The sequence below is a fragment of the Rhinolophus ferrumequinum genome, chromosome 22, assembly GCF_004115265.2.
Source record: "Rhinolophus ferrumequinum isolate MPI-CBG mRhiFer1 chromosome 22, mRhiFer1_v1.p, whole genome shotgun sequence".
Classification (NCBI taxonomy): Eukaryota; Metazoa; Chordata; class Mammalia; order Chiroptera; family Rhinolophidae; genus Rhinolophus; species Rhinolophus ferrumequinum.
The window spans coordinates 10,345,345-10,360,311 of record NC_046305.1 but is presented as its reverse complement, the minus strand read 5'-3'; the positions used below and the strand labels follow the sequence as shown (position 1 = coordinate 10,360,311).

At 43.2% G+C, this 14,967-nt stretch overlaps 1 protein-coding gene across 1 annotated transcript in view; it reads right to left on the bottom strand.

Annotated features, from left to right (window-relative positions):
• The window catches only part of PAPPA2 (pappalysin 2), a 220,107-nt gene that overhangs the window by 131,545 nt on the left and 73,595 nt on the right, over positions 1–14,967 (bottom strand). The window contains 1 exon segment of the mRNA XM_033092004.1: positions 10,193–10,338. Coding sequence (XP_032947895.1) covers positions 10,193–10,338 — 146 coding nt within the window.

The following is a 14,967-nucleotide window of genomic DNA, read 5'->3' as shown; positions in this document are numbered from 1 at the left end:
CCACACTGGCCTAGACCTTAACGAACGTGGAATGCGGTCCTGATGCTATCTGTGGGACGTGGCTCTGCTCTTCCACTTTTCCCTGGGTCTGTCCGTCTGTAAAATGAGGGGGCGAGGCGGGCTCCTCCCCAAGCTCCCTTCCTATGCTCATCCCACGCCGCTAAAGAGCTAACATGCAGGGCTGTGTGAGACAACCATAAATACCATGTGAAGAAATTTGTGTTATCGTGGACTGTCACCACCTCAGCCTTGTAATTTGTGTTCCAAGATTCCCATCTCTCCGTAGCCCGAGGGGAAGGGAAAAAGCTAGAAAGGAGCAGCCGCAGACACTCTCCTTTCAGATCTGCCTCAGATTTTCAAGTGACTCAGATTCACGGTCTGTCAATCCTCGTGCTCCCTCGTTCTACCACGTTGCGCTCCCATGCCCAGGGTCCCACACTGTTCACCTCAGTGACTCTTCATTCCAACTAAGACAAACTGGTTAAATTATCAGAAGACAGACTTGTTAACTTACTTAATCATTCAGAGACACACTCATACACCCATGTGGGTAAGAGAAGAAGAACATTAATTATTCCATGGTTTAGGTTATAAAAGTTCTTTCATGTTTTGATAAAAATTACACAGTCACACACACACACACCACACACACACACACACACACGTATTTATGCCAAAGCCTGAGTGGGGCCTAAAGACTTGTTGCCCCAAATCTAAAGAAAAATGCAAGAACTTCTTTTCATTAAGAAGGAACAAGACATGATAAATAATAAAGGAAAACTGAGTCCCTGGAATGGCAACTCCTCCTGCCCTCTCTGCTGCTTGGGCCTGAGGAGCTGTGAATTCCCACCCTCTCAAGAAAATGTGCAATACTTTTCCAGGAGTGACTTAATAGGAATAAGGAAAAGTTAGTACAAAATGCTACTTTCCAGTATAATTTTATATGAATTTTTAAACCATTCAGCACCATCTTCTGATACTGACACTTACTCCACACTTTCTTCCATTTTCATAACAAGCAACACAGGTCAGCCTCTGAGGGTTGGTTACTGGAGGGTCCTTACACCACTGCACAGAAACCTCTCTCACGCAAGATTCCTTTGGAGCAACCAGGGCTCCTTCTTTGGCTGTGGGCACTCATTGGAAATCGATCCTTACCTTTGGGAACACTCTTTAGAAGCTCCCCAGCTATTTCCTGATCTGTTCAATTGTAATAGCAAGAGTTCTTACCTCAAAGGGTTGTGCTGAAGATTGAAGTAGTAATGTAGACAGATAAGCATTTAGTTTATTTTCTAGAACAAAGTAGCTCAAGATATATATTAGACTGTGGGTGACTATTACTATGATTATATAATGCAGCCTGGATACACATGCTCATTTGTCCCTGTCCCTTGTTGGCTCTCTCCTAACCATCTTCACCCATCAAGAGAATAGAAGCTAGAGTCTGACTGCAACCAGAGCAGACCTTCCAGAGTAAAACCAGGCATCACCAGGCAAAGTAGATACGCACCCTCACTGGCGAGCTCAAATTTGCTCCAAAGCTGCTCGCACTTGGTTTCCATGTTGTTCTGATCCTGAGCCCCATGCGCGCCCAGAAGGCAGACAAGATTTGGACAGAGCTAGCTACAAATAGACGAGTGCCCATTCTCTTCCCCGACGATGCACTGGCATGCAAAAATTATTCGCAGTAGCCTGCCATGTGTGATCGTAGGAAGAAAGGAAACAGTATGGGATCGGGACTATTAGCGTAATTCTTCATAGACCTTGCTGGTAGGTCAGATTTGTACAAGACACCTTTTCATCTAGGGCCAACAATCTTTCCCTCTCCACTTCTCCCGTTATAGAGAATATAATTATCATTTCCTATACTCCAAGCCACTGTTCATTTTTGTTCTCCTCATCTTGGAGGGCTGAAACACACACGAGGGATCAAATATGTTGGTGGAATGAGGGAAGGGATTCCCTCTCTTGTAATTGAATTCCTTCCTTTGTGTTCTCCGCTCTCACTGAAACAGGAAACAGAAGGACATGCCAATATATGGCTTCAATCATACCTAGCCCCCCAGTCTTCACTCTGAGACACTATCAGACTCCCTTGACCTTCATTTACCTCCCCAAGATCAGAAGTACCTACTGAGGGGAAACTCTGGAGCAAGAGTGTGAATGGAAAGACAACATTTTGGAAATACTGACATTTCACAAAGGTTCCTTGCTTCCCCTCCCTTCCCCAATCCTTACTCCACTGACAGTTCAGGAAGCCAGACTCTCCTGCATTCATTCATTACCTCACCGTGAGTTATAGGACAGAGTGAAAAGCATGGGGAGAAGCATCCCTTTTCTACCTGTGAGGTTTCCCAAGCCTGTGCCATTTGAGCCCTAGAGAACTCCGTGGTTTAGCCAGTATGGTGGATGAATGCAGGAGAGTGAGCCTTGTTTCACATTACCAAAGTCACCTCCTCTAAGCCTAGAAAAGATTCACCTAGGCTGGAGGAAGAGAAAAGACAGAAAAAGAAAATAATGGGAAGATACACATAATGGCTGGTCCAGATACAGTGGACTGTACTCTACCTTTCGAGACCCTAGCAAAGGGACAACGATTCAAAATGGGTGCATATGATCTGACAGCACGGGATCTTGCCTCATTCCTGTGGTGGATTCCGGGTAAGTGGCCTAGTTCTAGAGAAGAATGGCTGACCAGTGAGACTAAGAGGGAAGGGTGACAGAGAGACTCCCAGGACTCCCTGAAGATGGGACCCTGAGATGGGAACAAGGGTCATTTTAGGTGACTGGCATCACTTGATGACTAGGGACAAAATGACCCTGTCTCCTATGGCCTTGGCATTTATAAGCCATCTCTACACGAGATACAGCCTACAGGAAAAACGAGCTCAATGGACTAAGATTAAATTTCTACCACCCGGCAACACACGGGCTCAAAATAGAAATTAAGTTCAAGTCCAGAAGAATAAATAAAAGTTACATTTCTTGCGCACCAGAATGTGTACACTGGGACTTGAACTCAAAACCTGCCAGCCCCCCAACTTGTACAGAGAACACAACATGAATGGGGCTTTCCAGGTTTAGCAACTGATGGGCACGTGTGGCGCAGCTGTTGCTCAACGGCCCGGCGGAGGGGAATACAAATGCCCTCTCAGAAGACCTTTCCGCCTCGATTATAGAGGACAAGCTAACACAATAAGACAGGGTTGTTGTGTGGTCTAGGGGATGGTGCGGGGGAAGCAAAGAGAGGGAAGTTGCTGATTCAAAGATGAAATCTCGGTCGTAGACAGCCAAGCTCCCAAAGTCATGCTGTATTCTCAGGTTCCAACTGGCTTCTCCCAGCTTGAGTGCAAGACCGCCAGAGTGGCATGTGCTAAAGAGAATGATTCCCAAAGCCACTCCATTAAAAAAAAAACAGAACAAAACTCTCAGGCAGTTTGGGAAAAGGACACAAACTGAAATGACTTTAAAACAGTTCTGTAAAACTTTTAGGGCTGAATGTTATATGCCCATAAAACATGGAGGTTGAGGCTTGTCTGCAGGTGCCTAATTACTTCCAGTTACTGGCTAAAACACGCTCCCCAAAATACATTTGCCACGATGAAGGGACAAAGCTATCAAAGTGTGTCTGGGGGTCCAAGGAAGAAGCACTGTTTCAGGGAAGGGCGAGCGAAGAAAGGGGCAGAGGCAGACTGACAACACAAAGGGAGAGAAAGAAGTAGAGAAGGTTAAAAAAAAAAAATCACGGGAGCTAGAAAAAGCAACACATTTTAATAGAACCAGACCAGGAGCCATTCATTTCCAAATCTTGTATTGGCTTCTTAGTTTTACAGCCTGTGGTCTCATTAGAAGGAAGTCCTTATTCTGGGCAAGACTAAACCAAGACAAAAATGTGTAGCAGGTGAAGATTTTGCAGAGTCTGGTGTCATTTTTTGTCTCCTTTTATACCCTTTCAGCCACTCTTACCCCCAACTGTTGAGTACTCCAGGTTCTCTAGCTATGCCCACATCATGGAGAAGAGTAATCTGATTAATAGAAACTGAAGGTGCTATTGCTGAGGCATTGAGCACGTATGGTGCAATTTTTTCCTTGCTTCTGTATGAGGGCAGTGCTTCAAATACACACACACACTCACACACACTCACCCCCTCATGCCAGAATTGTAGGCACCCCATTGTATGCATGGAAAAGAGATTTTCTTTAATTCATTTATTTATGTAGCATTTATTGAGCATCTATTCTGTGTAAGGCACTGTTCTGGGCCCCAAGGAGTCGATGGTTACATGTTTTACAAGAGGAGAGCTTTCAGGGTATCACATGCAGAGGTGATTATTCCCTCCACCTCCTTATAGACACAGGAGCCTACCTTTGGGGCACCCCAATTTCAGGGCATGAAGTTCATACCCGAGGGTAATTCTGTCCAACATTTCCAATATCCAAGAGAGTTCACTATGTTTGAAACCCCAAGGCACCCGGGATAACCCCATTTGCTGAATGCCGTCTTCTGACAAATAGCAACCACAGCAGCCAGTGGGTAACGGCCAGGCGCAGTCTTCCCCTTCTCCGTGCCATGCGGGCTGTCTCTGTGACGATTCTAGAATCCGTCATATGAGCAGGGTGCACTGCAGCACACCTCGTCTCCAGGAAGAACCACTCTGCTCTGGGCTAGGAAAGAGAAGGCCAGTGGAGGCGGCACAAAATCTGTTTTGCTCTTGCCCAACCACGTAGAGACTAGGTGCACCGGAGCGGGCTTCTTTACCTCTTTACCTGTCAAATCGACTTTACCTTGTCAAATCCATGGCTACATCTCAGCACCTGAAGCCTCACCCACACTGGGCATGAACGTGCCACAACTAGTGTTAAGACCCTAATCTCGATGTCAACTGTTTGCTTAGGAGGAAGTCAAGGCTTGTCCTGGGGGACCCCCTACCTAAGTTCTGGGTGAGGGAAAGCTATCTCACCGGTGAGCTCATGTCTGCCGCTTCTGCCCGCCCCGCCCCCTACGTCCCCAGGTGTCTGCCACGTCTGCATCTCCTGCAGTCCACTGGGCCCGTGGCATTCACAGACTTGGCCCAGCAGCTACCCGTCACCCCCAAACTGCCAACCATCACTTACCCTTTCCTTCTCTGACTTATCAGGAAACTCCCTTGGCTTCTCCTAAGCTGCGTTACCATTGCAAGCAGGTGGACCCCTAAACACATTTTATTTTTATTATTATTATTCTTTATAATGGAGCCAACATCTTTCCGAGGCACAAAAAAATCTTCAGGTTGGAGGTCAGGTGGGGAGGCTGAGGGCAAACCCAGGAAGGTCAACCACAGACACACAATATTTGAAACTTGTACACTTGCTGCTGCTACTAATGGAGCAAATATTTACTGAGGTCCTACTATGTGCCAGACACTCGTCCTCAGGCTTATTATCCCATTTTATATATGAGGAAACTAAGGCCCAGGGAGGTGGCATGCTCAAGGGCCCATTTGTTCCTATCTATGTGAAGCCAGGGCCCAGTAGATCATTCAAAAACTTTTGTTTTCCCCCTACAATGGTCACATTATCTGGACTGATTTGAAGATCCTTTATGTTTAAGCCACCATCATGAGCCAGGTTCACTTTCCCTCCCACTGGTTCTTGGGTTCCGTGCACACTGGGGCATGCTGCTGGTGATCTAATCAGGATGTGACTATCCCCTAGCAGTACAGACATTCCCTAGAACAGTTAGGGAAATGATTGGCCCAGGACACTCTGAACTGTCTAACTCCTATGCCAGAAAGTGACAGGCTCTCCTCTCTAACCTGGCCAAAATTTCCTTGTACTTACTTCATCTCTGCAGCAGCTGTATCTGTGAGCCACAGGGGACTTTCTCAAACCTCTCTCTCCTTTGGTGTCTGGTATACCCCTAAGTCCCGCTTCTGTGGCAGTCCCTACAGAGTCAGATGTGTAGAGAGACCCAAAATCAGCACATCCAACGCCAAACCTACTCCCCATTCAGTCCTCTTTTCCTATATTTTCTACCTTGGCAGCACCATCCACTAGGTCCATCCACAGAATTCTTTATTTCCCTACCTACTCATTTATGTGAACAAAGTTTCTCAGTACTTGGAGTTACAAAATTGTTAAAAAAGCAATATGACAGATGCTAAATCCTATCTCATTACAGCATCCATTATTCATCCACAGAAACAAGAACTAATTTGGGGGAGAAAAGTCACACTCATCTCTTTAAAATGAGCCTTTCCCATTTTGTGTACTGGTCATTAACCAACATTTTAAAATACTGATTTTATCAATTTTGGACACGTAATCATTTCAAAAGATAACTCAACTGAGAAGAAATTTTCAACGCTTCATAACTTACGATCAGTATTGATGTGAATATCCTACTGGCGATATTGTACCACAGTTTTATAAGCTGTTATCATTGGAGGAAAATGGGTCCAAGGTATGTGGAATCTCTGTATTATTTCTTACAACCACATGTACACACAATTATCTCAAAATAAAACGTTTAGTTAAAAAAACTTATTATTACAAAAGAAGTATTTTATTCAAAATATTTTTAGCAGAGAAATAGGTGAACAACTAAAGAAAAAAAAATGTATGTTTGGGTTACATTAGTACAAGGTTCTACAGGAGAAATGGAATGAAAACGCAAATTCAAAGAGAAAAAAAGGAGCAATGAATAATTTCCCAATATTAAAAAAAAAAAAAGTGCATGACGACAAAATTTTAAATGAATAATAGTGATTATCAAATCATTGTTACTGAGAATACATTTAGAAGAGTAGATTTAAAAATTATTTTAAAAGGTCACTAATTTAAAATACTGTGCCAGAAATTACATTATTTACTACTAGACTAATGATTAATTTTTTAGTTGGTACTCTTAGACTGTCTGAGGGGTACAGAGTTTTTCAAAAGTCTTTGAGGGGGTAAAAAGAGCAAAAATAAATTTGAAGAGCACTGCTCTAGCCAAGTACATTCCACTTCTAAGTATGTCCAGGTTTTTTACAGTCTGAACCTTGGCATTTATCAGCTTTTTCACTCTGGAATGCCTTCTCATTGTCTGCCAAGCAAGTATCTTTCAGCTCTCCTCTCAAGCCCCAGCCCCGCTGGGACCTCTTCCCTGACGCTTTCAGCACAATTAAGCACTTTCTCTCATGTTCTTTCCTGACCTCATGTGTGGTATCATCACATAGAACTGTAAGGGTGTATTTGCATGTCTGTCTCCCAAGTATTCTGTGCAAACCTTCGCGGTGAATTCCTTTTAGTATTCCTTTTCTGGTATTGCCACAAAACAGACTGCACAGTTTTTCTTTGAATGAATGAATGAATGATCATAAGCATAGCATTAATAGCTTATAAAAGCACTGGTTTAGCACTTAAATTAGTCTTATGCCTTTGAAGATATATTTTCAGTTCAAATGCTGTGTACTAAGGCTAAAGATACTTAAACCAACGAACAGTAGAGTTCAAGGGAATTTCATTGTTCATTTACTTATATAAAAAAAAAAGTCCTGCCCTGCATTACCAGGGCAGTAAAAGTACCAAATTATGCTAAAAGGCAGAAATGGCATTGATGGCAAAAATAGGACCGCAAATAACCTTGACCTTGTCACATAGTCACTGAAGCCACTGGTAGCCGGATTCCATCTTCAGACTTTCGGGCGAGTGTACTTATCTGCTAGGTCACTCAGCTGACCCTTACAATGCAGGGGTCTTACATGTTCACACAAACAGATGATCTCATCTTATGTCTTGAAAAGACCCTATTTAGAAAATCCTACGTGTCTTCCTCTGTCATATTAGGCCAGCTGTCTCTACTACGCTACACCAGAGTTAGGTCAATACAATTCCTTTGTTCCATCACAGTTATGATTGAACAAGAACAAATAAATAGGAACATGAGCAACTGCATATCGAGTCAGAGCTCTCACCTGTTCAGTCTAGTCTTCTACTTCTGAAGATTACACTAAGAACTACGTTGTAGGGGAACACAGTTATTCCTAAAATGCTTTCGAATAAAATATAAGCATCCTCAGCTTCTTTTGTAATTCATTATGAGTCAATAATTCATGAGATAATTCCAGAAACCATTTAAATTGAATACCTTCAGTCATTTATTCATTCACCCCTTCAATTCCGTGAGCATTCACAGAGTACCTGCTATACATGAAGTATTCAGCTTATGTACAGAGGTCACAGACCTTATTCAGATTGCACCAGCTCTTACACGCCCTCGTGTATGTGTGTGTGTGTGTGTGTGTGTGTGTTTCTACTCCATTTTATCACAGGTATACCTTTGTGTACCCACCACCACAATCAAGATGCTGAACTGTTTCACCTCCACTAAAATCACTCTCTTGCTATCCTTTTTGTCACACACACACTCAGACCCCTTCCCTCTACCCCCACCACATTTCTAAGACCTGGCAAGCACTAACTTTGTCTCCAGCTCTATAATTGTGTCATTTTGAGATTCTTTTTCACTCAGTATAATACCTTTGAGATCCATCAAGGTCATTTCATGCATTAATGCTTTGTTCTTTTTTGTTGCTCAGTAGTAGTCCATTGCACGACAGGTGTACTACAGTTGGTGTAAGCAGTTAGCACTGAAGGAAACGTTTGGCACATCCAGTGTGGGGCTATTACAAATAAAGCTGCTATAAAGATTGATGTAAAAGTTTTTGAACGGATATATGTTTTCACTTCTCTAGGCTCAATGGCCAAGAGTGCAACTGCTGGATCATACGGTAGGTGTATGCTTAGTTTTATAAGACACTGCCAAGGTATTCTGTACAGAGCCTGTGCCATTTTACATTGCCACCAGCAATGGACGAGAGATCCAGTTTCTCGGCATCTGCACTAGCATTTAGCATTGTCACTATTTAAATTTTTTTTATTAAAGTATAGTTAGCATACATTATTATATTAGTTTCAGGTGTACAGCACAGTGATTTGACACATACCTTATAGTGTGATCACCATGATAAGTGTAGTAACTATCACTGTGCAAATTTATTATGATATTATTTGACTATATTCTCTATGCTGTACCCCACATCCCCATGGAGTTTTTATGTCAGGTATTATAATAAGTGTGTAGTGATATCTCACGTGTCTGAATTTCCCTAGTGGCTAATGATTTTGAACATTGTTTCATCTCCTTATTTTCCATCTGTATATCCTCTTTGGTAAAATGTTTGCTCATGTTTTTGTCCATTTCCTAACTGGAATGTTTGTTTTACTGTCAACTATTGAGTGTTCTTTATATCCTCTACATACGAATCTGTTGTGAGATGTGAGCTTTGCAAATATTTCTTCCAAGTCTGACATTTCTTTTTTTGTCTTCACAGAGTCTTCCTAAGACAAAAACTTTTAAATTTTGATGAAGTCTCATGTATCAGTTTTTACTTATATGGACTATGCTTTGGATGTTACATATAAGACTCTTCATTAATCCTGGCTCTGAATTTTCTCTTATGTCTTCTTTGAAAAGTTTAATAGTTTTATTTTTTTATATTTAAATCTATGATCCATTCTGAGTTCATTTTTGTACAAGGTGTTTCATACTGAGATTCATTTGCTTTTGCCTGTGGATGTCCAATCGCTTCAACACCATTTGTGGAAAATATTTATTGTCTACTAATGTCTGTAGTGTAAGAATATTACCTCCTTTAGTCCTCATGGTTGTAATATGTTCCTTCTCTCTCATGTTTTCTTTTTTTTCCCTTAATCAGTCTTTCTGGGGGTCTATCAATCCTTTGCCCCTCCCTCCCCCCAAAACTTTTTGGTTCTCTTAATTTTTTTTCTAATTAATGTTTATTTTCTATTTTATTTGTTTATTCTCTTATTTTTATTACTTCCTTCTGTCTTCTTTCTTTTCGTTTAATATGTCACGTCACCAAGACATAAAACAGGTCTTATTCCATGTCACCAATTTATTTACATCTAGATTATAGCTTTGGTCTAGAACATCCTGAGTATTTCCCACTGTTTGCTCTAATACCTGTTACTTGTCTGCCTTGAAACATTTTGACAGATTCTCCCAAAAGCCAATCTCCGCCAAAAGCAGCTGATTCATTGAGTAAACATATGTTTTTCTCTCTCTTTTTTCCCCAAACTTACTTTCACAAACTCCCTTCGGGGCGCCTCAGTTTTTTCAACCATATTTGGTCTCCAGTTCACTTACCCAGGTGGCTGATGGCTTCCTTGTCCCAAGGCCAGGTGGCAGCACCTGCGAGGTCTTCCCTTACGGAGCTGGCAAAGTAGACGTTGAGGAAGTGGGTGCTGTTGAGCTGCAGCGCCTCCTTTAGCTCCTTCACACTCATGTACGCCCTGGAGAGCACACGGGAGGAGAAGTCATCACACCAAAAGATTGGCACACCAGGGACAGCCGAATCAGAACTACTCACACTCGGGCCCTCCCAGCCTGCGTTGCCTTGTAGGGGAACGGGGAGGCAGAGACCACGCGGGCATGAAGGCCACAGAAAAAGTCACCAATACACACTTGGGATATTTGTTCCAAGATAAATAATATCCGACCTTGTTAGCACTACAATATTTATATGAAAACTTAGTATTTGACATCATACTCACTCTACACCCAGACTATTTCTTCAAGAGAAATCCAACAATATTCCTAATTCTTTGCCCTGAGAATTACCCCCAGGCCCTGGTGAAGAAAGCCTTCCAACTTTCAACCCCTGGCTCTTTCCATCACACTGTATGGTCATTATTATGAGGAGACCAACGGAGTCTTCACTTCAGTATATGCTTGCTTCCAGACATGATTTTTTTAAAGGAAAATAGTGACTAGGGAACATAAAGTAAAAGAGGAAAAAAAGAGATAAGTGATAGGCTGGAGAGAATATTATAAAGCTACTGCAAAGAATATTGTGTGTGTGTGTGTATTTCTCTTTCTAGTCCCTTAATCCACGGAAACTCTACCTCTACTTCAACTGCTTTACAACACCAAGTATCTTTATTGGAGGTCCTCAAAGCACTAGGCAATATTGCGTTTGCACTTACGCACAGAATTAACGGTCTATTAAAAACACATGCCCCGTAGCCCATTAAAAAAAAAAAGGAAACAAGCATTTGATCCCTTTATAAACTCATATATAATCAAAGACTTTCATCTTCCTGGCATCCATGAAATTTTGGCACGAGCAAACAGAGACTCCTCATTCTTACCAAAGGGCTATTTGTGAGAAGGAACAACGAAACCAGAGTGCAGTGGTACCTAGGACTCACTGGGTACTTCCCACGGTGGCCGTGGTCTGCGACTCCAAAGAGGGGAGTGTTCCTATCAGAGCTTCAACTGGGCAGACAGCTCCCTCAACAGAAATTGCCTTCACAGATCATACTTCACGGCTGCTATTCTGGGGGGACAAGCTGGGACATCAAAACCTCCCAACCCATGTCAGGGCTCATGTCAGGGCAGCACGACCCTTCTGCTCTCACTTGTTCTGCCTCCCAAGCACTCTGCCACCTACTCAGTCCCTGTCAGGAGACACTGGCAAGGAGTACCCAAGGCACAGAGATCCCCAAAGAAAAGTGTCTTCATGTCCTATGGAACAGAACCAAAAGGGGGGATGAAAGTCACGAAACAAAAACAGTATTTTGCGTTAGCCCCAAAGATGCTTGGGAGAAAAGGGAGTTGAAAAATACTCTGTCTCCCTGACTTAGAATATCTTGGAAAAACAGTTCTCAGCCCCAAGAAATCATTCAAATTCCAGGAGGTGATGTCAGATGTGATCAGAGGGATATTCCTTCTGCTGCTTTCCTGGAGACACAATATTTTTTGGAGCGCTGCCTGGTTTTCCCTGAACATTAGTCACATTCCCTTTTCCTCTCTCCTTTATTAAAAATAATTACAATTTCCTGTATCGACAAATTGATGGTGTGGAGCTGTGATGCCATCAAATGATTCTTCAATATGGAGGTGTTTCCATCGGACCAGAAGAAAGGAGCAGAGAAGGGGCAGATGGGAGAAGGGAGAGAAGGAAGGAAGAAAGAAGAGGGGAGGCGAGGGGAGAGAATCAGAGACGGAGCCTACGCACAACGCAGGGTACCACAGAAGACAGGTTGCACCCTTCTCTGTCTCTATCCCAGAGTCCCCATTAAAATTAGGACTCGGTGACTTGACAGTTTTCTCTCTTTCCCCTCCCTCACTTTCCCAAGTCCGCCTGTCCCTCGCATGGTTTATTTGGGCTATCTGTGTTACTGGCTCCTCTGTCTGCCATTTACCAGCCTTGGCTGCCGTCCTTTTGTCCTCCCGCAACCCAGCAGTTCCACGTGTTTCCCTTGAGCTCCTTCCAAGGGGCCTCCTCCACCACCAACCTCATTAGCTGGTTCTACTCATCCCCCTTTTCTTCCTGGCCCAACTCTCTCTCCAGCCATAAATTACCCTTCCAGATGAGAGTGTTTCTGTCACGCTGGTGGCGAACTGGGTGCGGTCACTCCTAGTCCTGCACACCACAGAAAACATACGCAGAGGTCGGCAAGTGGAAGGGAGAGAGTACATTTCAAAAAGCTAGTCGGAAACAGCCATGAATTGAACCCAGAGAAGAATGCCTTGTGTTGTCGGAAACACAGATTTTTGTCCAGATTATTCCTAAACCTAAACAGGTAAAAATATAGATACCGGTGTGTCTACTTTGCGTGTAGACTGCCCCGTCTATGGACACCATTTCAGGAGGTAAAACAGAGCTAATGATGACAAACATCTTAGTTTGTCAACTAACGAGACCAAAGCCTGGCTCTAACTTAGGGTGGGAAAAAGTAGATCTCCTTCATAAATTCAGAGCCTCAGAAATGATTTATTAAGAGACAGACTTGCCATCCTAAATAACTTAATATTCAAAGGAAGGTTAAATGACATGCATAAATGTCATCAAACACATAAGAGTCATGAATTGGCCAGAACTGGGTATGAAAAGGAAGATGAGCTGCCTTAACCAGCTAAATTTCTGCCAGGATGTGTCTTTACTCATCCTCTCCACACTCTAGATTGAAATACTCACTATACCCTTTTCCCTGAGGACACAGAACCACCAAAGTGAAGTTGTGTATTGATTTCTGTAAAAAATTGTCCAGAAACAAGCTGGCCTTGAGGCTGATATGTCAAGTTGTTGTGCCCACTGCTCGTGTCTGTAATTTCTGACGTGACCCCTGGAAGAGGGCACACCTGCCTCACCGACTGGTTGAGATTAACCAATGCCCGGTGTCCAGCCCACCCTATCCCGCTGTCCCATAGACATAGCGCATGCATTTTGATTCCTTCCTCCCTGACCACGGACCCCCGGCCACACTCCAGTATCTAAGTGTGCATGCAAGCTCTAATTCTTGCTTGGTTTCTAAGCAAAATGAAAGGATAGTAAAAACGTCTCTCTGTGCTCTAGTTTAATAGTCAGTTGATTAAGTTTAGAGATTGACAGAAATAATCCACGAATGACGTCAGAACGAAGAAAAAAGATCTCAGCCGTCTGAAGAAAGTCAAACCAGTATCAAATCTTGGCATGTTGAAAAACTAGACATAAAGGACGCAAGTGCGCCCTGCGACTGGGACCCACGGCCGTGCTTCGCGGCCAGACCAAGCCTAGTCCAGAGGAAGGGCCTGACTCAATCCACAGGTGGGAAGCAGCCGCCAGGAGAACAAAACCACATGCCCTCAAGAACCCTCATAGAAACCAGCTGTGCCAAAGTTGGGCTATTCTGGGTTGGTGAAATCTAAGCCTTCCTTTCATTACTGTACACCATGGTCTCTACCCCAAATGTACAGTAGGGTTCCTCCCTCCACCCCCTTCCACTGCCCACTACCAACTACGCTTCCTTCTGGTGAATCTCTCCTCTGCCCTGCCCCCCGCCCCCCGCACCCTTTCACTGTGCCCACCTCGTGGGAGTTACAGGTCCCTAGAGCACCAAGCTAGCATTTGCCCACTGCAACTTCCCAACTTAATGTTTGTTTTTTTTTATTTTGTTTTCCTCCTGTCAAATTCCTTCTGCTTTTAGGCCCCCGTTCCTCTATTACAGCACCATATATACTTCCCACTTTTTTTCATTTTTCCCATCTCCTGTGTATTCCATACACATCAAGGGCTTCGCAGTCTGGCGCACAATCTTTCCCTTCTCCTCCCTGCTATCACGTGAGGAAATGTCAACATTTATGCGAAGCACCCACTAAAAACACTGTCTTATTTTTGACGTCCTTACCTCCAGTGACCTCTGCGTGCTATGCTCGTTGTCACCCATACTCAGATTGATTTTTTTAATACAAGCAGATTTTAATAACATTACATAAGCATTTAAAAATATTTTCTTATTTATTTATCTATTTAATTTGATTTTTTTTTAATTTATTGGGGTGACAACTGTCCGTAAAATTACATAGATTTCAGGTGAACAATTCTGTATCACATCGTCTATAAATCCCACTGTGTGTTCCCCACCCAGAGTCAGTTCTCCTTCCATCACCATATGTTTGATCCCCCTGACCCTCTGATCTCATGGATGTCTGTACTTTTACTTGTTTACACTTTTATTCGCTGCCGGTCACCTCCTTGCCAGGACTGATCTGCGATCTTCACCTTTCCTCTCTTGCCCCTCCTCCCCCACCAACCCCCATCTCTTATTCCCGACTCTTAGCAAATGATCAAGCCTCCTGCTTTGATGATAAAAATGAGGCCGTTCATCAGAACTCTCTCTCTCCATTTCCATCTCCATCTCTCTCTCTTTCTCTCCCTCCCTAACATTTACTTCCCTACCTATATTTATTTCCTTTCCTATGGTCCCACTTGATGTGATTTCTGAGCAAATCATAGCTAATATCCTCTTTTTCTTTCTTCCTTTCTAATTCAAACTTCTTAAAAGAATAATTTCCTCATCTCCCATTCATTTTTTTTTCCATGTACCCCCAACCCCACTGTAACCTGGATTTCATCAGCAGTACTTCATCAAAACTCT